This window comes from Budorcas taxicolor, chromosome 14 (assembly GCF_023091745.1).
Source record: "Budorcas taxicolor isolate Tak-1 chromosome 14, Takin1.1, whole genome shotgun sequence".
Taxonomy (NCBI): Eukaryota; Metazoa; Chordata; class Mammalia; order Artiodactyla; family Bovidae; genus Budorcas; species Budorcas taxicolor.
In genome coordinates, this window is record NC_068923.1 from 16,842,749 (window position 1) to 16,869,731 (window position 26,983).

The 26,983-nt window shown below is 50.6% G+C and overlaps 1 protein-coding gene across 3 annotated transcripts in view; it reads left to right on the forward strand.

Moving 5' to 3' along the window:
• TRAPPC9 (trafficking protein particle complex subunit 9) overlaps positions 1-26,983 on the forward strand; it is a 387,984-nt gene that overhangs the window by 200,438 nt on the left and 160,563 nt on the right. For all 3 annotated transcript variants that reach the window (XM_052651547.1, XM_052651545.1, XM_052651546.1), the window contains one exon: positions 26,540-26,682. In XM_052651547.1, coding sequence (XP_052507507.1) covers positions 26,540-26,682 — 143 coding nt within the window. The remainder of the gene's footprint in view (positions 1-26,539; positions 26,683-26,983) is intronic.

Consider the following 26,983-nt stretch of genomic DNA (forward strand, 5'->3'; position numbering starts at 1 on the left):
TTGGTCTGTGTCCGCTGCATCTGTGTATTGAAAGAACAAAGAACTTTTTCACTTTGTACTTGCCTCCTTTAATGCACTTGGACTGTCCATTTACTTACCCCGTGACCTTAGCAAAGACACGCTCTTCTCTGGATTTTCATCTGCAGATTTAAGCAGTTGGAAAGGATGCCTCCACATCGCCTTCTAGCTCTTCCCTCTGCTCACACTTACCTCATGGCCTCACCCTGTCCTCAGCTCAGTGGACTGCAGATGGCAATTCTCCCATGCAATGCGGGAGATATCAGATGGGTGGTCTATTGCCAAGAGCCAGATTTACTATTAACAAAACTTAGAAGTTTGAATAAGAAGGAAAAGGTCTTTCCTAAGCTGCTGCTTTTCTCTGAATGACGCCTACATTCTGTTGAAAGGATCTGTGACTAAAATGCTTCATGGAGAGGAAATATGTTTACACTCTGCAGGGTTCCTCTTACCTGTCCTTGTAGATACGTATTCCCCAAACTCCCACCTGGAGCCGTGCAGAGGGTGCCTGTCACCAGGCGGCTTGGGTTTCCTGTGCAGGGGCCTTTCTTTCTCTGATGTCTTCTTACAAGTGTTCCACGGAGATGGCAGAGCATCCCATTGCCAGGGGAGCCTGTGCTGGAAGTCGTCAGAGGTCATGAGCCCCCGTCACCACTCCCTTAGGTCTGTATTCCCTGTGTTGGGACCAGGGAGTTTTGATCTCTGTCTCTGTTTTCATACTAAAAGCAAAACAAAATGGCTGTTCATTAGATGTTGGTTTTAGCAGCTATACATAGTAGGTCTTAAGTAAATCCTGGGTAGTTTAGTTGAGAATCCCATCGTGCACATAGTTACCGATTCAGCCCCCGTACATTGACCATTTCAGAATAAAAACATTCTGGTGGTCGGTGCTCTGTGACAGCCTAGAGGGCTGCGGGGGTAAGAGCAAGGGGATTCACGTTGCATGGCAGAAACCAGCACAACATTGTAAAGCAGTCATCCTCCACTTAAACTTTAAAAATTCCGGTGGTAATTTTCTCATGGAGGCTGCCTGATCTTGGAAACTCATGGGTCTCTCCTCACCCATATCCATTCAGCTCAGCCCCTGCAGGTAAGCACGTGCCCTTTGCACTGACCGCAAGGAATCACACTGAACGCGGTGCAGTCCCTCCGCTGAGGACCCCATAGCCATCAAGGCCACGCCTGCCTCTCTGGTCTGTCCTCACCAGCGCTCTCATGGCTTCAGAAGCGATCCCGGCAGACCGCCACCTTACTTGCTACTCCCGTCTCCTCACCTGTTTGTCAGGAGCCGCACATCATCAGCAAGGGTCGAGCCTTGGTTGACTGTGAGTCTAAACCGAGAGCCAGTATTTGGAAACAAGAGGAGTCCTGGATTCCCAGGAGAAGGGCACGAATCGTGAATGGTTTTGACTGACGGCAGACACACCACAAACACAGTCACATGTTGTGTTCTGAGTGCAGTGGTGGCGGGGGTCAGAGAGCATCTCGGGAAAGGAGTTGCTTTGGTGGAGCGTGTAGGAGATGAGCAGGTACAAGGGGGGAAGGGGACACGTGAGCTGCAGGCATCCTTGGCTGTCACCTGCTCTGCTGCCACTGTTTTAAAGACCTGGAAGCCCGCTCCCACCCCCGAAGGCAGGACTCTGACGGGCCCCTGCCAGCCCAGTCACACACAGGGGGCTCTGTCTCTGCCTTGCCACCAGTACCGCCTGTCTCTCTGTGAATGCTCTCGTTTTACACATGCTTTCTCGATTTGATAAGGAGCCATAAGTAGTAAAAAAGCAGGACAAGTAATCAAGTGGCAAAAGCTGTTAATTCAAGATGTCTTAACCATTCATATAGCACCTTCTTCTTTTTATCACAGAGGGACAGTATCTGACTGCTGAAGCCATGAACCGTTGCCTTGGCACGAAAGTGTGCTTGTTAGAAAAGAGAGACGACAGGCATGTGAACCAACGGTTTCATTCCGTCCGCGTGCGGGGAAGACGTGCTGTCACTTTACATTCCAGGGCAGAGCTCTCAGGGGTCCCGTGGGTGGGGGTCTTCACAGCCCTATAGAGAGGGGGGCGTCTTCTGTGTACCAGCAGGCACTTCCAGACCATGATACTGTCCCTCCTCCATACTCAGCTCCCTGCAGGTCAGCACGTGCTCTCTGCACCGACCACGAGGAATCACACAGGTCCCAAACCAGTCCCACCAAAACACTTTCGGTGTATCCTGTTGCCAGAACACACAGACCGGTGTTTGCAAGACTGCAGGACAGGCATCTGCGGTTTCTCCCCCTCACAGCTTCCCGCCATCCGCTCAGCCCTCCGGCGTCCAGGCCTCTAGAACGTGAGTGCCAGCATCTCTGTGGTCTCTCGTGTCTCTCCTTCTGCTGAGACCCTGTGCTGAGCACGGGGGAAGCTGCCAGGTTGGACGTGGCTCTCGGCCTCCAGGAGCCCGGCAGGCCCGCATGCAGAGCCCTCTGCCCCCCCCGTAGCCTGTCAGCCCACATCTTGTTTCTCTGAGCCCTCATTTTGCATCAACTCAAAAATGTCCCTCCATGTTTTTCCACTCTTACTCATTTTTTTTTTTTTTTTGCCAGTAGAATTGAAATCTGCAACTCATACAGAATCCTAGGTATGTATCAATAAATGTCACTGAGTGAAACAGGAGAGAGTGAAAGCAATGCCAGCCGTTTCGCACACCCCATTATTGTGCAAACACAATGACATGCTGTTTTTCAGGAAAGGGTGGCAGGGTGTCGTGTGTAATTGGCCTAGGAGTTTGTCACTCCTGCCAGATGCATGAGTGGAGTTGGGACAGTGGGCTGTTTGATCATGTCGTGGAGAGGCCTGCTGTTGGGGATGTGTGGGGTCACAGAACCGTCCTAGAGGCATGTCTGCTGAAACACACGGAGGCGGTGTAGACAGCAGCGACTGTGTGGAGAAGTGGGCGTTCATCGCCCCAGGATCAGCCTCACCGAAGGGCTGCCGTTTCACCGCCATTGCTCTTCGAAGGAGAGGAGGGTTTTGGCTGGTAGGGAAGAGGGATGCAGCATTAAGGAGGCGCAGGAGCAGGAGTGAGCTCAGGGTGTGGGGCGCGCCCTGAGGCAGGGCGAGTGAGGCTGACCCCGAGGGTGAGGCCTGAGGAACCCAGTGACACCCCAACCCCAGGCTGCCTCCTTTTACCAACATATGAGAGAATCCTTCAAAAGCAGCAGCGGCTTAGTTCCTGTTAGTTCAGCATCCCCCTGAGAGAGCTATTCCCCGAAGAAAGCGTGCGCTGAGGGGTCTGAATACTATTTAGGCATCTTTTTTGTTCAGTATCAAAATCTGAATGTCCTTTCTTGCCACTCTGCTTGTTCTGTGCTCCCGTCCATTCAGCAGACATTCTTCCTGGGCCTCCTCGGGCCGGTGGGGTAGTTTCCCAGGGTTGGTACCACTGTCACTGACGCATGAAGGGTCTGTAGGCATTTCCCAGATGGGCGTGCGAGGTGAGTGCCTGAGGAGCAGAGGGCCACACGTACGAAAGAGTGCAAGTCACAAATGGCACGTGTGGTGACGTGGAGGTACCCTGTAATGACCGAGCGCCTGGGCGTACATGAGGCTGAGTTAGGAAGCACAGTGAGTACCACTGCATGCCGGGCACCATTGTGAGTGTTCCTTGAGCACCACTGTGTACCTGGGATCCACAGGTGTGTATTGGGGACGGGGCAGTGAACAGATGAGGTCTGTGTCTCCAGGGGGCTCGTCACTTGCTGCACGCCGTGGCCCCTGGCCAGCGCCCTCTTCCCCGCCCTCCCGTGCAGGCTCCTGGTCTAGTCAGCCTCCTGCTTCTCTTGCTTCGGGCTGAGAGCACGTGGCTGACACTCCCGCTCCCTCCGCCCCCTCACACCACCTGATCCTTGAGAACCCGGCTCACACACCTGTCTTCCCAGACCCGATGGCCTCCTTGTGGGTTTTGAAATCCTCCAGTGGCTCCCCAGTACCTACAGGTCTGGTTCTCAGTTCCGCTTCCCACCAGATCCGAATCATCTGGGTGCATTTAAAAGAAATGGCTGAGTGCCATGCCGGGCCAGCCAAGTCAGAATCTGAGGTCGGGTCTGTCCCGTCTCCCCAGGCAGTTTTAATGTGAATGACAAACGCTGGCCTGTTCCTGTCTGACCTCTCCCTCCAAAAGCCCTGTTTCTCAGACCGGCTGAACATTTGCATCACCTGGTGACCTATAAACTTGCCAATGTGGGGACCTTCCCGTAAATTCTGATTGAGTTGATCGGGAATGTGGCCTGTGCATTGATTTTTTTCTGAAGGCCCTCCAGGTGAAATGCCAGCTTCTGCCATGATAGAGCGATTGACGGGAGGCTTGCCCTCCTCCGGTAAACCACTAGAAAATTGGGGGAGAATAATAGAAATGATAGTTGTCAGGCCATGGAAGGAAAACAAACAGCACAGTGCTATGTGATCCCTGAGAGAAGAGAAATGAGTGCGGTGAGCCCTGTGATCATTGTGCCTTTCTGCCGGGGTGTGCGGGCAGAAGGAACTGGGCCGGAGCCCCCAGGGGGTGTGAGCTGGGTGATGCCAAGGGCACACGTGTGCCTGGGTGGTGGTCACAGTGAGTGCTGCGGCCTTGGAAGGTGCAGCCGCCTTCATTTAGACGGTCACACCTTGGGACTCAGACCAGCCTGGCTCCAGGGGAGAGGCGGCTGTAGACTCGCCCTGGAAGAGCTGAGAAACAAGCCTGGAAGGGGCAGGCCGAGCCCCGGGGCCCTTAACCACTGGTGGAGAGCAGCTCCAACATGCTTAAATGGAAGACGGGAAGTCCAGACATCGGACGACTTGAAGCTCGCCGACCCTTGAAAAGAAGGCGGAACACGGGAACCATCACCTGGAGAAGAGTCGGTTCACTGAAACAGACTCGGACACGGTCGTGGTGTGTGGGCGTTGGCACACCCGGGTGTGGCCACAGGTATTAGAGCCGTGCTCAAGGATTCAATGAAAAGTAGAAACAGAATGGGAGAAGGCAGTGGCACCCCACCCCAGTGCTCTTGCCTGGAAAATCCCATGGACGGAGGAGCCTGGTGGGCTGCAGTCCATGGGGGCGCTAAGAGTCGGACACGACTGCACGACTCCACTTTCACTTTTCACTTTCATGCATTGGAGAAGGAAATGGCAACCCACTCCAATGTTCTTGCCTAGTGAATCCCAGGGACGGGGGAGCCTGGTGGGCTGCCATCTATGGGGTCGCACAGAGTCAGACACGACTGAAGTGACTTAGCAGCAGCAGCAGCAGAAACAGAATGAGGAAAGAAAGAGCAAATGGGAACATTTGTCACTTAAAATACAACTGGAGTTATTTCTGGAATATATGAAGAAGTATATAACTTAATATGTTTGCCCAATGAAAGATAAAAATTTGGTCAACCAAAAGAAGATACATGAATATGAAAAGATGAAGAAGATCATAAATTCTCAGAGTAACTAAAGGCAAACCACAGTAAGGTGGTACTGCAGGCCCATTACCTGGACGGCCAGGGCAGAGTGGAGGGCATGGGACCCATGGGTGGCCGGTGACAGCGTAAGGCAGCCCAGCCACTTTGCAGGGCGGATGGCCATTTCTTTGCAAGTTAAGCCTATAGTTCCCAACCAAGGAAGCAATTTTCTTACTTGGTTCTTACCCAAGAAACATGAAAACCTGTATCTCTGCAAGACTTATACATGAATGTTCATTGCAACTTTGTTCAGAATAGCCCCAAACTGGAAATGATCCCTGTGTCCAACAACAGGGAAATCAATGGCTGTAGGTTCGTGGAGTGCTCCTGGCAATAACAAGGAACAAACCACGACGCACTTCAAAACAGGAATGGATTTCAAAACGTTATGCTGCCAGACACAGAAAGTGCATACTGTGTGATTCTATTTCTGTGAATTCTAGAATAACCAGACTCATCTAGGATGACAGAAAGTGAATCTGTTTTCCTGAGGGCTGGGAGACTGGGGTAGACTGACGGGGCAGAAAGGAACTGTAGGAGGTGGGGTGGCAGACAAGCTTTATCTCTTTTGCTGTGTCAGTTATCTGGATATTCATTTGTAAAAACTCTTTGAACTTAACACTTAAATGGGTATGTAATTTTTGCTTTGCTACTGTAGATTGGGAAAGATCGAGGGCAGGAGGAGAAAGGGGCGACAGAGGATGGGATGCCTGGATGGCATCCCTGACTCAATGGACCCGAGTTTGAGCAAAGTCCGGGAGACAGTGAAGGACAGGGAAGCCTGGCATGCTGCAGTCCATGGGGTCGCAAAGAGTCACACAGGACTTAGCGACTGAACAACCACAACAACTGTAGATTTAAAAAATGGCACCACCGCCACTACCATGGAACTCTCCAGGAGTTCTCAGTCCGCAGCAGAGTCTGAGAACCACCGCCTCTGAGGCCCTTGCCAATTTGGCCTCTGCCTGCCTCTTCATCTCGGTTCCTCCCTCTTTCTTTGTCACTCTTTCTTCTCAGGCCAGAAGCCCACAGGGAATTACATCAGTTCAGTTCAGTTCAGTTGCTCAGTCGTGTCCGACTCTTTGCGACCCCATGAATTGCAGCACACCAGGCCTCCCTGTCCATCACCAATTCCCGGAGTTCACTCAGACTCATTTCCATCGAGTCGGTGATACCATCCAGCCATCTCATCCTCTGTCGTCCCCTTCTCCTCCTGCCCCCAATACCTCCCAGCATCAGAGTCTTTACCAATGAGTCAACTCTTCGCATGAGGTGGCCAAAGTATTGGAGTTTCAGCTTTAGGATCAGTCCTTCCAAAGAACACCCAGGACTGATCTCCTTTAGCATGGACTGGTTGGATCTCCTTGCAGTCCAAGGGACTCTCAAGAGTCTTCTCCAACACCACAGTTCAAAACCATCAATTCTTCGGTGCTCAGCTTTCTTCACAGTCCAACTCTCACATCCATACGTGACCACAGGAAAAACCATAGCCTTCACTAGATGGACCTTTGTTGGCAAAGTAGTATCTCTGCTTTTGAATATGCTATCTAGGTTGGTCATAACTTTCCTTCCAAGGAGTAAATGTCTTTTAATTTCATGGCTGCAGTCACCATCTGCAGTGATTTTGGAGCCCCAAAAAGTAAAGTCTGACACTGTTACCACTGTTTCTCCATTTATTTGCCTTGAAGTGATGGAGCCGGATGCCATGATCTTCATTTTCTGAATGTTGAGCTTTAAGCCAACTTTTTCACTCTCCACTTTCACTTTAATCAAGAGGCTTTTTAGTTCCTCTTCACTTTCTGCCATAAGGGTGATGTCATCTGCATATCTGAAGTTATTGATATTTCTCCTGGCAGTCTTGATTCCAGCTTATGCTTCTTCCAACCCAGCATTTCTCATGATGTACTCTACATATAAGTTAAATAATCAGGGTGACAATATACAGCCTTGACGTCCTCCTTTTCTTATTTGGAAACAGTCTGTTGTTCCATGTCCTGTTCTAACTGTTGCTTCCTGACCTGCATATAGGTTTCTCAAGAGGCAGGTCAGGTGGTCTGGTATTCCCATCTCTTTCAGAATTGTCCACAGTTTATTGTGATCCATACAGTCAAAGGCTTTGGCATAGTCAAGAAAGCAGAAATAGATGTGTTTGTGGAACTCTCTTGCTTTTTCCACAATCCAGTGGATGTTGGCAATTTGATCTCTGGTTCCTCTGCCTTTTCTAAAACCAGCTTGAACATCTGGAAGTTCATGGTTCACGTATTGCTGAAGCCTGGCTTGGAGAATTTTGAGCATTGCTTTACTAGCATGTGAGATGAGTGCAATTGTGTGGTAGTTTGAGCATTCTTTGGCATTGCCTTTCTTTGGGATTGGAATGAAAACTGACCTTTTCCAGTCCTGTGGCCTCTGCGGAGTTTTCCAAATTTGCTGGCATATTGAGTGCAGCAGTTTCACAGCACCATCTTTCAGGATTTGAAATAGCTCAACTGGAATTCCATCACCTCCAGTAGCTTTGTTCGTAGTGATGCTTTCTAAGGCCCACTTGACTTCACATTCCAGGATGTCTGGCTCTAGGTGAGTGATCACACCATCATGATTATCTTGGTCGTGAAGCTCTCTCTTGTACAGTTCTTCTGTGTATTCTTGCCACCTCTTAATATCTCCTGCTTCTGTTAGGTTCATACCATTTCTGTCCTTTATCGAGCCCATCTTTGCATGAAATGTTTTCATTATAGGGAACTGGAATGCAAAAGTAGGAAGTCAAGAAACCCCTGGAGTAACAGGCAAATTTGGCCTTGGAGTATGAAATGAAGCAGGGCAAAGGCTAATAGAGTTTTGCCAAGAGAACGCACTGCTCATAGCAAACACCCTCTTCCAGCAACACAAGAGAAGACTCTACACATGGACATCACCAGATGGTCAACACTAAAATCAGATTGATTATATTCTTAGCAGCCAAAGATGGAGAAGCTCTATACAGTCAACAAAACAAGACCAGGAGCTGACTGTGGCTCAGATCATGAACTCCTTATTGCCAAATTCAGACTTAAATTGAAGAAAGTGGGGAAAACCACTAGACCATTCAGGTATGACCTAAATCAAATCCCTTATGATTATACAGTGGAAGTGACAAATAGATTTAAGGGCCTAGATCTGATAGATAGAGTGCCTGATGAACTATGGACGGAGGTTCGTGACATTGTACAGGAGACAGGGATCAAGACCATCCCCATGGAAAAGAAATGCAAAAAAGCAAAATGGCTGTCTCAGAAGGCCTTACAAATAGCTGTGAAGAGAGGCAAAAAACAAAGGAGAAAAGGAAAGATATAAGCATCTGAATGTAGAGTTCCAAAGAACAGCAAGAAGAGATAAGAAAGCCTTCTTCAGCGGTCAATGCGAAGAAATAGAGGAAAAGAACAGAATGGGAAAGACTAGAGGTCTCAAGAAAATTGGAGATGCCAAGGGAACATTTCATGCAAAGGTGGAGTCACATGCGACTCCCTAAATGGGGCATCCTGTGTTTGTTTGCTTTTCCAAATGCTGTTCCGGTAGCCTGAAAGCCTTTCCTCCACACCGTCTGCCCCTCCCCAGGCCTTGGTGGAGGCTGATGCCGTCCTGAACGTTTCCCCAGGGCCCTTCTGTCTGCTCGTCTCTGCCTCTGCGGCATCTTCCCCTGCCATTTCCTGAGAGCTTGTGGCTCCAGGCCTGTATTTCCATCCCTGATTCCTAGTTCCCAGCCGGCCCAGGGCCAGAGGTGTCAGTGAGCGGAGAGGCTGAGTGAGAATGGATGGATGGTTGCATGTGTGGACGGAAGGACAGATGGAGGCGTGAGGAGGCCTTCACCAAGCAAGCCTGGGCCGTGGGGCTCAGAGAGGGAGGGGCAGCGTTCTGATCCAGGGGAAGAGGAATCAGGAGGGGGCTTGTATTCTCGTTCACATGCTCTTGAGCTGACACCGAGCCCTGTGAATGATTGCAGGGAGGGCATTTGGAATTGGCTGTAGAGTGATGCCAGAGTACACGCAGCGTCTGCCCGGCACCTTATATGTTACAGATTCGGAGAAGTGACTGGAAATTAATTTTCCATCGACACTGACTGGTTCTGATCTCAGCTCATTTAAGGGCTGACCCAGGGGTCTTCTGCAGCCGAGTAGGGACCAGCACCCCAGGGACTGGAGTAGCATGCCCTGGGAGTCGCCACGTCAGCTGAGAGCTGCCTGTAGGCTATGTGCTTAGGGAGACCAAAGCTGGCATGTGCGGGCTGCCTTCCATGGCCTCCTAGACGTGGCTGCTCTGGGAGGTGTGACGCCGCCCTGAACGTGGAGGGTCGAGGGGAGACTTGCCTGCTGTCCCTCTGCCCCGCCCCACCTGTGGTTCACTGAGCTCTTCCCAGGTGCTGGGCTGGGGTTGCTGCTCTCGTGGGTGGGCTCAGACGTGACCCTGCCATCCTAGCGTGCCATCCGCCACGTTCCGCCAGGGAATGATGGAGGCCAGGGAGGTCGAGAACCCAACGCCCTGCACTTGCGGGCAGCCTGGGGGCAGAGCCCACAGGGTCTGAGTGCAGTTAAGTCATCTGAGTATTTGACCACTTTGCCGCTTGCTTCTCTTTGCTCGTCCTGACCCAGTCTCCTGCTTGAAATGATGTACTTACCCTTCAGCATTTAGAAAATTGTTTTTGGTAACAGAATTCTCTCTGTCTAAATGCGGGGCACTTGATGAGATTGGTCAGCAGACAGTTACGATTGTCTGTCTGTCTTCAGAGGAAACCTGGGGAAATGGGGACAGACTTGGCTTTGCTGGGGCAGAGGTCACTTCTGATTCCAGCTGCAAGGACTGTGTGCTTGACTCTCTCAAATCTCTCTCCCTCTCTGTAAAGTGCAAATGTGATACACATCTTGTCAGGCTTTGTGATAATTAAGTGAAGCATGTGCGGAAAGTTCCAGCAGGTGGGTGGTCCTCAGTCTGTCTCCCCTCGTCTCGACACGCGAGGAGAGTACTGCCCAGCTGTCTCTGTAGACTGTCCCTCAGCTTGGGACTGTCTGATATTTCTTGGTGATTAAATGGACATTATGCATTTTAGATAAGAATAGGCCAGAGCAACGCGTGCCTTCTCGGGGCAGCCCCCACCCCACCCTGCCCCGGGAGCACTGGTTCGTGCCTTTACGACTCATTCCTGGAGATGACAACTTTGATCACTTGGCCAAGGAGGTACCTACCTGTTGGGTAGCTGTGCTCAAAAGTTGCTAGTTTTTGCCTTCCAGTTAATAAGTGTCAGTGAGAGGGACTTTGAGACTAAATATGCTGCATCTCCTCTTCCTTTCACTAATTGCAGTCTCCATCGATGATCCTAACCCTCAGTGGTTATAACCGTAGTGTTTGGTAAGGGATGGTTTTTCTAATTCCACCATTCCTCTTACATTCATTAGCAGAAATTCTTCTGGAGGAAAGAGGAGTCCCTTCTCCTCCATCAGCTCACCACTCCCAGTAGAGGCTCGTGGATGTCTTTGTTCTCTGAATTGTAATACATCACTACCATTATTATTTATTTATAACTTATTGTACAAGTTATCTCAGACATGACCATTTTGTTTTTCTCCTTGTTGAAGAGGTTTCTGAAAACATTTTTGTCCTCTTAAGGATTTTTTTTTTCCTTTGCTGGAGAAACACTGCGTGCTAGGATAACTTTGCACATTCTGTTTTGCTACGGTGATTTTGGATTAGCAGTAGGAACCTCTGAGCTGGAACACAAACCTCTCCAGCCCTGCTTGCCCAGTCCTGGTGTCGGAGCGGGCACCATCTCAGTTGTGCTGGGGGCCAGGCCTGGCTGAGGGGGGTTGGCTTCGTGTTGGCTGTGTCTTCCCACCCGGGTGTCCCAGGGCCCCTGAGAGAAGGGCAGGCGCCCACGTGCAGAACAGGTGACCCCTGGAAGCTCCGCTTCTGCAGGCAGAGGGCGGGCGGATGTGGAGAACGTTCACTTTCCAGGAGCTCAGGAGAGGAGGACTGAGGCTGTGAGTCTGCTGACGGGACCGTCCTCCTCGGAAGTTCTAGCCTCACTCCGAAGGACTGGGTCTGGCCTTGCCCTCCCTTAATGGGTCCTGTGACCTCTGGGCTTTTTCTTCTGCGCGCTGGACCCCGGTTTCCACGTTCATCACCCGTGCCTTCCCCAGCAGCTCGGGGGAGTGCTCCCCGGGTCCGTTCCTCTTGTGGCCATTGCGGCCTTACTGCCCCAAGGTGCTGAGGTCCCGTGTCCCTGCTCGGAGCTGAGGGACGAGGAGGGGTGTGTGCCACCCTTACCACCGGAGTCGCCTCCTGCTGGAGGTGCTGGTGCGGCCCCGTAGGCGGGGTGACTCATGTGTCTATGAGCTCGGGACGAAGGCCGGGCACCCAGCCGGGCAAGGAGAGAAGGGGTGCAGTGGCTGTGAGGCGTGCAGGGAGTCCCTTCCACACTGCTCTGAAGAGTCAAGTCGTGGCGAGCTCTCAGTCGGCCCACACCTGTCTTCCAGCCACGTCTTGCAGCCTGAGGGCTGCTTCTCTGGTGTCCTTAGGTAGAAGGTGGGCTCACCCCATTCCCTAGTCTGGATCCGGCCCCGGATTGAATGTAAAAACAGTCCCCTAGTTCCTGTTACTTCTCATTAAAATCCCACTGTTGTTTTGAGAAGGGCCACTGACTCTGGAAAGCTAGCCGGCTAGAGTATTGAGAAAGTGTTAGTTGCTCAGTCGTGTCCGACTCCACGACCCCACGGACTGTGGCCCGCCCGGCTCCTCTGTCCACGGGATTCTCCAGACAAGAATACTGGAGTGTGTTGCCATGTCCTCCTCCAGGGGATCCTCCAGAGTCAGACGTGATTAACACACATGCCAGAGTGCTAACTACATTCAAATCATCGTCTTGGTGATAGCGGCTTTTCACTTCTCTTGGTGAAATAGAATGACGTTGACTCGGGGCGGCTGTCTGGAGGACAGGAGTCAAGGACCCCAGTGGGCCTGGGCCCCCAGTGGCCGCGTGGCTGTTGAGCAGGCAGTGTCCTTGCATGTTGGTCTCATCTCCCCAGAGGCTGCCCGTGTGCGGCTTCCTCTTCGTCAGGCGGAAGGAGTCCTACCCCGTGGCAGCGGAGGGAGCAGAGGCTTGTTGACCCCCTGGCCCTCCTTTCCCATCCTTTGCTCATGGCTGCCCCACAGGTGGGGCCCTCCCCACCACAGGAGCCCGGAGCTGGAGCAGGGTTCTGTTCCGGCCCAGCCAGCAGGTGCATGGCGCTGTCTGCTGTGGGCTCCTTGCGCCCCTGGCCGCCGCCTTTCTCTCCTCGCTGTGCTGGCGGCGGTAACCAGAGGCAGGGACTCAAGTGAGGCAGGAGATCAGTGCCTCGGGGGCGGCTTGGTTCCTGTTCTGGGGGTGAAGTTCTCTGCGCTCATTCCACATCTGTTTTGTTTTTAACGTAATGATGCTTCGTGATGACTTACTGACTGTTCGCTAATCCCAGCTTAATGTTTTCAGCTGACCCAGAATGTTACCCCTTTGTAATTTGTATTATTTAGCTATTCTTAACCTTGAGAGTGAAGCGTCTTAGGTAAGTGTAATTAGAAATGCATATTTAGCACACAAGGGGTAATTTTCTTTATGCAGCTGTGCATTTGGGGGGGAAAAACCCATCTGCGGAACTCTAAGGTTTCCATTTATAATAGAGATTTATTCTCCCAGAGGCCAGGAAGCCATAATCCTCTGAAAGCTCTTAATATCAATGATGAAGGTAGTCCTCCCATTCATTCATTTATTCAGTGAGCGATGATGGAACCACTCTGTCTGACAGAGTGCCAGGCTGCCAGCCAGCCCCGGGGGCACCGCTGAGCCTGGAGGGACTTCCAGGGGAGCGACCTGACATTTAAGTGGGTGGTAATGACTTCCCACAGCGGTGCCGTGGCCGTCTACGATGGATGTCGGGGTGGGGCGGGTGTGGGATTCAGTCCTGCCTTGGACAGGCTGTGCGACTGGCCGGACGGATCCCTGTCCAGGTGCAGTTTCTTCATGGGCGCGTGGGCGGCTTTGTAGGCCAGCGGTCTTGGGAGGCGAGGTCTTGAGAGTCAGTGCCTGCGTGTGCAGCCGAGGCCCTGCCTGTCGTGGCTCGCTCCTGCCGTCTTGGTTCCGCCGCTGCGGCTGGCCTGCCTGGGGGCCCTGCTTGCCTCAACTGGCCGCTTCCCGTCTCGCCTGCCTTCATGCAGCCGGGCTCACGTTCACAACAGGATGGGGCAGCCTGGCTTCTCCTTGTCTCCAGCCTCTTCTGGAGCAGCCTGGCCCCCTCCTCAAGCTCTCGGCAGGGCAGTGCCCAGCCCGGGGCGGGGCTCAATGAGTGTCTGTGGACAGTCGAGGTGGCGGCTCTGCCTGGCCTGCCGAGGAGCCGTGGAAGGACGGGGCCGTTGGGCTGTCTTCACATGTGTGAGGGTCTGAGAGGAGCCCGGCCTGCACCCTGCCTGCACCATCTAAGTCTGGAGCAGCTGAGGTGCGTGCCGGAGGGGCCTGGTTTGCTCACCTACCTGGAGCAGCTGGGTGGGAGGGCCGGCCTCGCCGTGGCCACGTGGGCTCCCCCAGCGCCTCCCCGTGGACTTAGCATGTCCATGCAGTCAAGGGCGGAACTGAAGTCCACTGTTCTCATCCGAGGGACAGCTCTGAGACTCGGGCGAGCTGGCAGGGCCTGTGGAGGACGGGGCTGGGTGGGGCACCGACTCACCGGTCAGGGAGGCTGGCCTCTGCTCCCCGTCTGCAGAGGTGGCTCCCGGAGTGTGGTCTCTGGACCAGCAGCGTCAGCGTCCTGGGGTCTCCTCAGAAAGGCAGATTCTCAAGCCCCACCTGGACCCACAAAGCAGAAACATCAGTGTGGGCCAGCCCTCTGGTTAAATGAGCTCTCCAGGTGACTCTGATGAGCGCGAGGGCAGAGCTCCTGTGTCAGGAGACGTGCTGGAGGAGATGGGCTATCAAATTCAACTGGAGGCCCCCATGTTGGTCTCTCAGTCCTCCGAGTGGCCAGTGGGGGTCAGGGTAGCTGGTGTTTTCTGTGTGAAGCAGGTGCTGGAACCGGGTGGGCGGGCGAGTATTTGGGGAAGGTCTTTCGCGTGGAAGCCGAAGAATGGAGAACCAGTTCTCTGCAGAGGGCGGGTATGGAGCGTGCCGCTTGCTCCTCCTCGAGCTTCCCCTCATCTGCAAAATGGGGCTAATCAGCTCTTCTCTGAAGGGTTTTGAGGTTTAAACTACACCATGAAGAGAGAAAGTGGAATTCAATGTATAATGATAGATGGCCATTAAAATGGAGTCTTAGGTCCTTACCCTCTCTTCCTATTGGCCAGGATGTTCAGAAGGCTCTCAGAAAGACAAGAGCAGATTACAGACCAGAAGAAGAAATTCTGAGTGCCAGAGTCAGTCTTCGCTGTTGGGGACAGAAGGCCAACCGGGGGTGCTCACAAAAGCGCCCCTGAGTCTCAGCTGCTCGTCCTTCGTCCTGGGGGTGGAGCCGCTGAAGTCTGGGCAGGACAGGAGGCTCTCGTCGTGGCCTGTTGTACCCACCGAGCTGGAAAGGCACTTGGTAAAGCAGCTGGTGAATTGATTCCCCCTGTGAAGATGAAGGGTGGAGGTCCCCAGAGAGGTGGAGTTTACCAGGGTCACCCGCTCCAAGGGCCGAGAAGTACCACTGCCGGCCAAGCAGGCAGAAAGTTTGTTTTCTCTTTAAAGAGAGGAGTCTGCTGGAGTGAGAAAGAGGCAGAGGCCACAGGCCAGAAGAGTCGCTGAATGACTGAAGGCACCAGCGGAAGTAAATCAGGAGCAGCCCAGCTTAGAAGTCAGGGCCTCGCGAGATGCCGGCTGTGCAGGTGGTCACCGTCTCGCGTCCTGAGTAGGCTTGCGGGGCTTTGGCGGCTGCTGAGTGTTTCCCTTTCTGGAGGAAAGCCGTTAGTGGCGTGTCAACCGTGTGAGGAAGTGAGATCCGTGTGTCCGGCCCTGGTTAACAGACCAGGGGGGCCCCACGCCTGTTGAAGAGGCCACACGCGGCAAAGGTGGTGACTGTGGTTCCACACCCGGGGCTGGAACGCTGTTAGGCGCAGATGAGAGGCAGACTTGGCGTTGGATGGGGTCTCGCCATGCGCTAGGTGCTGGGCCAGCAGGCTCGGGGTGGACTCCAGCGCTTTGTCCTGTCCCCCCCCATCTGTGTACCCCCGTCCCAGGAGAACCGGGTGCCGGGTCTGATGGTGGGGCTCAGGACTGCAGGGAGCAGGCCCCGTGGGCGAGGGCGGAGGCTGCCTGCCGCCAAGGAGGAGGCCGTCCTGTCCCCAGCCATGACGGGGAGCAGTCTGGTCACGCAGGTCTGATGGATGGCACAGATACTGGCACACCGCCTCTGGTTTCCTGCCGAAACCTCTGCCCGCCTCTCTCTCTCCTTTGTCGGTGTTGACTTCACCCTGCCCTGGCCACCGCCACGCATGGTGCTGGGCGTTCTTGAGCGAGCGCAGGCCCCTCCTTGTGGGCAGGCTGCTGTGCGGCCTGCCGCACGCTCACTGTAGCCACTCACCCAGAGGGCCGTGCGCCTGAGCCGGCGTCTGTCCACGCCCGTCCTCTGTCCACCATTCACTGGAGGCGTTCTCCATGCACACTCTTGGCGACACTGACACGGTGCCTGTTGGAAACACAGATTTGTGCCACCGTGAGATAGGCACCTACCGGGATGACTTAATTTAAAAAATCGTAACGACACGCACGGTGCCGGTGATGATGTAGAGCAACCGGAACTCTCTTACCTTGTTAGTGGGAGTCTAACGCCTAATTTGGGAAACTGCAGATTCTTAGTAGATTAAACAGATGTCTGCCATAATGACCCAGCAATTTCACCCTTAGGTATTTATCCAAGAGAAAAGCAAATATTCACACATTCACCAAAAAAGACTTGCACAAGAGTTTGTTTATACCAGCTTGATTTTTTAATGTGCTGAAATTGAAAACAGCTCAGATGTCTATGGCTTGGAAATGGGATAGATTGTGGTATGAGAGGCATAGCTGTCACTGTATGTCCTTGACACATAATAACACGGATGAGTCCCACAAACATATTGTACTCAGGAAGCCAGCTATCAGAAGAGCATGCTGGATGAGTCCACATATGTGAAATTCGAGAAGGCGCAAATCTAATCTGTGGTGGACCTTTCTGGAAAAGTGGTTGTCCACAGGAGCGTGTGGCTGATTAGCAGGGGCCCCAGGGGAACCCTTTACTTTGGTGGGAGTGTTCCGTATCTTTATTAGGCTGACAGTTACACGGGGAGTCGTTGAACTGTACACTTAGGTATATTCTTTAACGTTTACCTCACACCAAAAAGGAAACATTAACAGATAAACTCTTTCACAGTGGCATATATTAGCAGTTATGAAAATGCTCTCTGTATTTCATGTGTGAGCAGTTGAGTGAATATATTGAGAATGATGAAAGTTAGGTCCCTCACATTAGAGAACGTTGTCACAGATGTGGGAAGGGGAAATGGGAATGAATTTTGTGGTATCAGTTTGCAACTTGAGCTATCACCCTGAACTTCCTGTCCTGTTTGTGTTTATTTCTGTATCTTTGTCCATATATATGCTTATATCTGTCTACAGTGAGATGCCAGTATTTATGTGTATGTGTACATGGACACAGATGTGCACATATGAACATATATATTTCTCAGGTTTGCTTACTGAAAAACCCTTGAAGCAAGCACCTTAGTGGTAATGAGCAATGTTGTTAGAAAATTGTCAATGAATGCAAGACTGGTGCATGAAAATTTAATGAGGAATAAGGTGTTTATCAACTCTCGAAGCATCTCCACACTAATTACTTGTTAATTACTAAGGAAAAACAGGCATGGTACAATGGAGAAGCCTTGCAGACACCATATCGTCATTATCTGTCTGTCTCTCTGTCTCTATCTGGAAGAGAGAGGATTAAAGTATATGGTAAAACCATCACAATATTGTAAATTATCCTCTGATTTAAAAATAATATTAAAAAATAATGGGAGAAAATGTGAACAGTCTTTGAATTGGGTAATGGGGTGATTTTTTTGTACTTTCAAATTTTCTGTCACTTTGAAATAATATTGAAGTGAAAAGTTTAAAATATAAACCTTAAAGTCATAGAGGAAAATGGGGGAGAATTATATCTTATGACCGTGGAGTGTGGAGAGGGTGTCTAATCATGATTCAGGAACCATGAAAAATGTGCAAGAGACGTAAGGTAAAAGATTGATGCATTAACTGCAAAAAAAATTTAACATTTCTTCCAAGCAAAGAACATCTTGTACTAAGTCGCTTCAACCGTGTCTGACTCGTTGCGATCCTATGGACTGTAGCCCTCCAGGCTCTTCTGTTCATGGGATTCTCCAGGCAAGAATACCAGAGTGGGTTGCCCTTTCCTTCTCGGAAGAGCATCCTAAATAAATCCAAAGACACTGTCCCACTGTGAAAAAATATTTGCAGCTTGTATCACAGATAAGGATGTAATGATGAAAGTTAGGTAAATATATTGAGAACAATGAAAGTTAGTTAATAATCTCCTAGATATGTGGAAGAAAAAAACTGACAGGTCAGTTTAAAAAAATGGTCAAATGATATGAACCTGTATTTCACATCAAAAAAAGATGAATTGGGTCCTTTTTTTGGTACCAGAAATCAGATTTTTGACGTGGCCTTTTAACAGTCCCCAGACACATCCCTCTCCATCTAGACCTCGAGTCTTCTCAGCCTCTAAGGTACTTCGGGGCCTCTTGAATAGAAGCTGTTCTAATGGCTGGTACTGCTAAGACCCATTCCTGCGTTACTGTGGATGTACCATTTAATTTGTAGTCACTTGGCATTTTTAAGGCATAATTAACACTGAAGAAAGACTTTGGCCAGAAGTGCTAATTAACTGGAAAGTAATGGTAATGCTTTCATTTGTATGTTTCATTGACCTTAAGTTAACAGTAGGACTGGCCTCTTGGGGTATGAGCCTCAGCTGGGCCCTTGGCTTATTAAGTGAATAACATCACAGCTGTTAATCTTGTGTCATGTCACAGAAATAGGGAGGAGGCGAACCTGTGGCAGCAGGTCCATCTGAGGTCTTTGAAAATCAGAGATCAACTTCTTAGACATATAAATTAGTTAGGGTGCTGCTCAGGCCGATTGTTTTTCTCTGGCTCTGGCCTTAGTTAGATTAGAAGTCGTGGAACATTAGATTAGCATTACGAAATGAACAGTAACGATTCACATGAGAACTGGTGGGAAGACTCAGATTGTACAGATGTGTGCACCGAGGACCAGAGGAGGAACCTGACTTTTCCAAGGTCGTGTGAGGTTCTAAGAGTGACCCTGGCTCCGCCAGAGCCTAGGATTCCCGAGGCTCCACGCTCATCCTCGGACACAGGTGGTGCTCCATCAGCGTGCCCCACACGATGGCTTTGGAGTCCTCTGTGTCAGTGTCTGCAAGTGATTTTGTGCCTACTGAGGATCAGGATCAGTTTCTAAAATCACCTTTATTGGGTGTAATTTGCATTCTGTAAAATGTAGCCACACTAACTGTATAAAAGTTTTATAAAATGTAAAAAAGTTTTATAAGAACTGAATAAAAAGCTCAGTCGTGTCTGACTCTCTGCGACCCCATGGACTGTCGCCCACCAGGCTCCTCCATCCATGGGATTCTTGAGGCAAGAATACTGGAGTGGGTTGCCATTTCCTTATCCAAGGGATCTTCTAGACCCAGGGATCGAGCCGGCAGATTCTCTACCGTCTGAGCCACCAGGGAAGTCCATCGAGATTCAGAATATTCTTTCTTACTGCCGCAAGCTTCCCTGACCCCTTTACAGCCAGTCCTCTCCTGCCCCCCAACCCCGGAGACGCTCATCTGCCTTTTGTCCTAACGAGTAACCTTTACTAGCATCTCCCATACATGCAAGCCTACAGTATATACTCTTTTCTTGCTGGCCTCTTTCACTCAGAATGATGTTTTGGAGGTTTTCTCGTGCTATGTCTGCCAGTAGTTGGCTCCGTTTTGTTGCTCAGTAGTATTCCATAAAATTTGTTCATCTAGTCACCTACCTGCTGTTGGACACTGAGATTATGTTAAACTTGTACCATGAATAAAGTTCCCAGGGACATTTACACATATGTTCTTGGTATGGATATATGTTTTTATTTTTCCTGGTGGGAGTTTCATTACTGAATAATTTATTAACTCTATGCTTAAGTTTTGGAGAAGGCAATGACACCCCACTCAAGCACTCTTGCCTGGAAAATCCCATGGATGGAGGAGCCTGGTGGGCTGCAGTCCACGGGGTTGCTGAGAGTCGGACACGACTGAGCGACTTCACTTTCACTTTTCACTTTCATGCCTTGGAGAAGGAAATGGCAACCCACTCCAGTGTTCTTGCCTGGAGAATCCCAGGGATGGGGGAGCCTGGTGGGCTGCCGTCTATGGGGTCGCACAGAGTCGGACACGACTGAAGTGACTTAGCAGCATGCTTAAGTTTAAGAATTGCTTGTTGTCTTCCAAAGTGACTGTAAATGTCACCGTGCCACTAGCAATTTCTGAGAGCTCTAGCAGATAATCTAGGGTTTTTTTTTGGTGTGTGTGGATACCTGACTGTCACCTATGAAAAGACAGCTTTACTTCTTCCTTTCTGACCTACATGATTTTAATTTCTCACTTTATCGGCTTTCCTAGGATCTCTATTGTGTTGCTGATTGAAGTAATGACAGCTATGTCCTTGCCTTACTCTAGATTTTAGAGGCAAAACATTGTTTATGATTAAGTTGGTTTTAACTGCAAGTTTTTCATGGGTGCACTTTGTGGATTGGAGCCATTCCTTTTTATGCCTATTTTGCTGAGATCTTTAAAGAAATCATAAATGGGTTTTGAATTTTTTCAGTTGCATTCTTTGCGGCTATTGAGATAATCATACGGCTCTTCTGTTTTGCCTGTTAATGGTCTGCTAATATGGTGAATGACATTGATTGATTTCTAACGTTAAGCCAAACCTTCAATTGTTAAGCTTACTTGGTCCTGATGTAGTACTCATTTTAAATATTACTGTATTTGACTCAGTAATAATTGAGGATTTTTACATCTAAATTCACGAGGAATATAGGCCTGTAGCTTTCTTTGCAAGCTCTCTGCTTTTAGCATTTGGGTAATAACTGGCCTCATAAAAAGAATGGGAACTTTTTCTCCTTTTTTTCCTGAATGTGTTTGTATAAACTGGTGTTGTATCTAAAATTAGGTTTTGATAGAATTCAGCTGGGAAGCCCTCTGAGTTTGGGGTTTCTTTTAGGAGGGTGTGTTAATTTATAAATCTCATGCTCACTTATAAGTCCCATGTTAATTTATAAATCCTGTGTCTTCAATTAGCAGGAAGTTCTTTGAGTCTCCTGTTTCTTGTTGGTTCCATTTGGTAACGTGCACCCGTCACCTAAGTTGGTCAATCTATTGGCGCGAAGTTGTTTACCCTCATTCTTTATCATCCCTTTCATGTGTGTATGCTCTGTACTGATAGTCATTTTCATTCCTGATATTAGTAACCAGTTTCTCACTTCTTTTTTCCTTGATCAGCTGAACTTAGAGGATTGTTGCTTTAATTGGTACTTTCATGGAATGAGTTTTCGTTTAATTGATTTTTTTTTCTTTCATCATTTGTCCAGTTTCTATTTAATAATCGCCCAGTCCTCTCTTCGTGCTGGGTTGTGGTCTCTTCTACAGCTCTACCCTAGACACACCCCGTCCTCTTTTCTCCTGTGCCCTCGTGTATCCAGGGCACTTGTCTGTGACATAGCGTATCACAGCTGTCTTGGGGGTTCAGGGGCTTGTGTCTTTGACTAGGCCTGAGCCCACAGGGATGGCGTCATGTCTTCTGCCACAGTCCCTCACACTCGTGGACACCCATCCAGGGTGAGCGAGTGAGTGGTGGACGGATGGGTGAGCACCCCTGGGCAGTCCTGCACACGGAAGACCACGGGCCGTGCAGCCGCGCAGCTCTGCCCTGGAGCCTGGACCCGTGGCCTCGGCCACTCACTGAGCTGCTCATTTATGCCAGCTGGACTCCCTTGGAGGCCCTCAGTGTTAGAGCCCGTGTGTGAGGCTCAGGCAGCACAGCACCTGGCACTTAGTAGGTGCTCAGAAAAAGGTGGCTCTTTAAACCTTTCATTTCAGCTCAAATAACAAATTATTGTATAGCTAGAAAATAAACACTTTTTCTGTGACTCTTTGCCCATTTCTGATTTGTATATTGAGACTGTCACGTGTCTGAAGGAGAAGTCCTATGGCATAGTGGCGCCTTGTCCCCCCTTGCATTCTCATTGGAATAAAGCTTGGGCATCCCCTGTCTTTTCCCTTACCAGCCCACATTGTGGCTTTATTAAAATATTCTAGTTTTATGGAGCTGAGAAGGCATTTTTTTTAAATCAAGGAAGGAAGGCAGTAGTAGTATGCAGTAATTCCACAGAATCTTTTCTGTGTTTGTTTTCATAAATTACGTATTTTTCCCCACAATTATATCTTTTACTTGCTTCTCTACAGAGTAAGGAAATAGCCAATTCCAAGAAAACAAAAATACGCTTCCTTCTTTGCTATCTGGTACTTGACAGCTACCTCTCTGTGTGTAGATTTTGCTTATTTCCCAGGTGGTTTCTACTATATCACTCCCTGGAGACAACTTGTAAGTTTACTTTAAAGAACAGAAAATCCAGCATGAATTTTTTTTTTCTTACTTCACAGATTTTGGCTTTTCAAGGCCATTGTTGAGAATCTGTTTATTTCCTTGACCCACATGCCTGCATTTGCAGAGGCTGCCATGCATATAGTGGGTGGTGGATTGGCTTTATTTGTTCATTTATCAATTAATTTACTCAGACATCCATTGACTTGACACCGAGCTTTCTGAGGTCAGGGACCCTACTGTATTCACTGTTCTAAGCACAGATCTGGGCGCTCAGAAAGTACCCAGGAAGTGATTGAAAAGGTGAATGAAAGAATAGGCCAAACAAATGGAAGGCTGTTGGATTAAAAAAGTCATCACAGAAAGGATTGTTGGGATGTGTGTATGAGGGGGTCTCACCTTGTGCTGACAAGGGTTTTCAAAAGTTTAGGTCATAAACTTGGCCTTCCTTTTGAGATTACAGTACAGTGCTATATGCTGTGGAAAAAGAATTTTGGATTTTGGTAAGAGCGAAATATGATGCTTGAGTATTTTTTTTTTTAATCTGTATTTCGTTGAGTTCTTTTAAAGTAAGGCAGTACAGCCATCTTACTGGAAACGGGGGGGCGGGCATGAAGGAGGAGCAACATTTATACAGGTTCAGAGAATCAGTAGTACCAAAGTTCAGGGGAGCCTGTAAACACGTCCGCCTTGAAGAGCAGTGGGAGACGAGTTGGAACAATGAGCTTTTAAAATGGGACTGAAGGACTTGAGTAGGCATTTTCCCAGTGATATGCAAATGGCCAGTAACCATATAAAAAGATGCTCAACACCGTTAGTCATTAGGGAAATGCAGAGCAAAACCAAAATGAGACACCACTTCACCCCCATTAGGATGGTGGTTATTAAAAACAACCAATCAACTAGGAAAAAATAAGTATTGCTGAGGATGTGGAGAGATTGGAATCCCTTTGCACAGCTGTCAGGAATGTAAAACAGTTCTGTCACAGTAGGACATGGTACGGTGGTTCTTTAAAGAGGTTCGATACAGGATTATCTTCTGATCCAGCAGCTCCACTTCTGGGGGATATACCCAAAGGAATTGAAAGCAGAGATTCAACAGGTGTCTGCATACTCACATTCATAGCAGCGTTAATCATGATAGCCGATAAGTGGAGGCAACCCAAGTGTGTGTTGGCAAGCGAATGGCTAAACAAAATGTGGTACGTCCATTCAGTGGAATGTTATTGAACTTTAAAAAGGAATTACTTCCTGGAACAGCACGGATGAGCCGTGGAAACGCTAGTCGCAACAGGACAAAAGTGCCGCGATCCCACTCCCATGAGGCCTCGAGAGCAGCCAGAATCACGGGGATAGAAAGGAGAGCAGTGGCTGCCAGAGGTGGGGAGAGCGGAAGGCGATGGTTGTGTAGTTTGTGTGGCGTTCAGTTTGGGAAGATGAAAGAGCTCTGGAAATGGATGGTGGTGATACTTATACAACAATGGGGAAGTGCCCAGTGCCGAATAACTGTACACTTAACAATGGTTAAAATGATAAGTTTTATGTGTATTTTACCACGCTACAAAAAAATGTTAAATGGCATCAGAATCCATTTCCCCTTTCTTCCTATTTTAAGCCAGGTTGTTTTCAGGTATTGAGAGGTCAGGGTGCAGAGGGAAAAAGGAGTCTATTTAATGAGTGCCTGCTTGAGCTTATATTTCACTTTCTCACTGAGTCCTCATTAAAGTACAGTGAGATAGGTGTTAATTATAAGCCCCATTTAACACGTGAGAAACTGAGGCTGATGGGGTAACACGCTCAAGATCTCACTTGGCCAGAGCAACAAGCCGAGCTTAACTGGCCTCCCTCCCTGCCCCCCACCCGCTATACCAGGCTGCTTGTCTCTGGGATTTTTGTCTGTGTCCTTCCCAGAGGAGAACCGTCCTCCAGCTGGGATGGCGCCTGACAGCATGCACATAGGTGGTTTTCTTTCATTTTAAGCACTTTCGTAGCTGTGCCTGCCTCTCCTTTGTAGAGGAGGAATGGGTCAATGAATGCAGTTGCTGCTGCTGCTGCTAAGTCGCTTCAGTCGTGTCCGACTCTGTGCGACCCCATAGACGGCAGCCCACCAGGCTCCCCCGTCCCTGGGATTCAACAGGCAAGAACACTGGAGTGGGGTGCCATTTCCTTCTCCAATGCATGAAAGTGAAAAGTGAAAGTGAAGTCGCTCAGTCATGTCCGACTCTTCGCACCCCCGTGGACTGCAGCCTACCAGGCTCCTCCGTCCATGGGATTTTCCAGGCAAGAGTACTGGAGTCAGTTGCCATCGCCTGAGGGCTAAGCGCTGTGTCTCTCATGGACAGCTTATTGAGTCGTGACTGGTGGAGCGCGGGGAGGAGGGCAGGCGGGTGGGCCTGCTCTGAGGTTGGGACACGTGGCTTCCCTTGGCTCTCATGGGTGGGCATGTGCTCGAATCCCCACCCTGAACACATGGTTTTGAGGCCCCCTCGGCACTGTCAGCCCTGACAGTGCTCCCAGCTCACCCTCCCTCTTTCTTTTCTGGGAAACACCCCTACTAGGGTCATCGGAGCCCAGCCTGTCTCCAGACGTGGTGGACACTTTCTCAGGCCCTGTTTACATGGCTTGGCTGCAGCAGTGGGCATTCCAGCCCTCCTCTCCAAAGTTCTGCCCTCCTTGGGTTTCCATGACCCCAGCCACTTGTCTCTTGGTGTGTTATCTCTGGAATCATTCCTAATCCAAGGTCCCGATGATTGACGGCTATGTTTGCTTCTGAAGAGTTTTATTAGTCAACTTCTTATGTGAAGGAGCATCTGATAAATATTTCAGCTGTGCCTGTGGTCTCTGTTGCATATTCTTCTTTGGTTTTGTCATTTGTTTTGTTGTGCAGCCCTTTAAAAATGTAAAAGACTGTTCTCAGCTCCAGGGCATCCAGAGCCAGGCTGCAGGCCAGGTGTGGCCCACAGGCCGCAGTGTGCTGTTGCCTGTTTTAGGACCTTACTGGGGAAGGCTGAGTCATTTTAGTAGGAGCTGAGCTGGGGTTGAGATTTCCTGTTGCCATGGTTACTGTTGGTGCGGCACAGGCTCTGGATCGTGCCGGGGGAGGGCGAGGAAGGAGGTAGGGGCTGCTGAGGTTCCAGGCGGTTTCCCCATAAAGGTCCTCTCTCCTCGGCCCTGAGCCCTCCCTGCCTGCCAGCACCTGGATGGGGGTCTCTCCACACCTTCCCTCCTACCCCAGGGGCTTCCTCCTGGGGGCCTGCAGGAGCAGAGGGGCGCGCTGTTGTCCTCCCGCTGCCGCCATCCCCAGTTGGAGTTGCACCCCGCATAGTGGGTGTGGGCTCTCGGAGTCCCTGTGCCACCCGCCCCCTCCCAGTAGCACCAGCCTCTGCCTGGTCTAGAGGCGGGCACTCTGAACGGGCTTCCCGCTCTGTCTCTCCTGTCCTCCTGGCCCTCCTCTCCTCGCCTCACTAGGAAGGGTATTTATCCCTGCCTGTGTGCCTTTGGCATTGCTCACCCCTCCTCCAGAAGCTAAAGATTTTGCTTTGGAGGAGAGAAGGGTGTGGATGGGGGCGGGATGGGGGCAAGGGGTTGGAGCTGGGGTTTTCGTTTCATGCTTTTCCCCTGGTGGCTGCTGACCACGTCCTCCAGGCCTTTACTACCCAGGGAGGCTCCCCTGTACCTCTGCCCGTGCCAGTCTCCTAGGGGAGTGTGCAGGGCCCCCAGGGGAGGTCCCTGGAGAAGAGCCTGGCATGGGCGGGAACTGTCCTTGCATCTGGAGGGTCTCCACTATCTGTAGAGCCCCTCCTCAGCCCTTAGAAGTTCATGGACGTCTGAACTGACTCCTTCTTGCCGGCTTGTGTGGGGGCCGGCTCTGCCCCTGGTCAGGTGTCCCCGCCATGTCCCTCCTGGAAGGGACTTGTTTCTGCTTGGCCTTCTGGCTCCATGGCTGCCCAGTGACCTTATCTGCATGAGTCTCGGGCTTGTCAGCCTTGCTCACTGTTAGCCCAGGAGCCATGCTCCAGCTCCCTCATGGAAGTCCCCACCCAGCCCCCCAACCTGATCTGTGTGTTTAAGTGACGCTGACTGAGATGCACTTGTCTCTCTGAAATGCTGGATCCCATCACAGAATCATCCTCGAGCTTCTCTCCATTCGTGTTTGCAGGCTGAGAATCGTGCGTGTTGTTAGCTGCGGGGCGTCGTTGGAGGAAAGATGGCACCAGGGTCAGGTGCCAGTGGCCGCCCTGGTGGAGCTGCCCAGTGCCCATCGCTTCACCTTCCTCACCTGAGGGGGGCCGGCCACGTGGCCGGATGGCAGTCGGCTCAGGGAGTAGTAAGTGACCTTTTTTTTTTTTCCTTCCATCTTTTTAGACCCTGGAAGCTGTCCTGAACTTCAAATACTCCGGAGGCCCAGGCCACATTGAAGGGTATTACAGGAACCTGGCCCTGGGGCTGCACGTGGAGGTGGAACCATCTGTGTTCTTCACGCGGGTCAGTACCCTGCCGGCCACCAGGTACGTGCTCCTCAGCTCTTCGCCAGCCTTGCTCTCGTGGCTGATGGCGCTGCACCTGCAGCTCTGGCCGTGGTGTTCATCTTGGTCCCACCGCCCAGTGTGCCAGGGTGGTCAGCCTCCCCGGGTCTTCATCAGATGAACAGGCAGTGTAGGGAAATGCCTCTTCAGGGAGATGGGGTGGACGGGCTTCCCACTTGGCCCGCGCTGTGGTGATCGCGTCATCCCTGCCGCTTGCTTGCTTGTGGTCGTCGTGGGGCGGGACAGAGTTCCCGCCCGTTGTCCCGAGCCCGGGCCTTGCTCC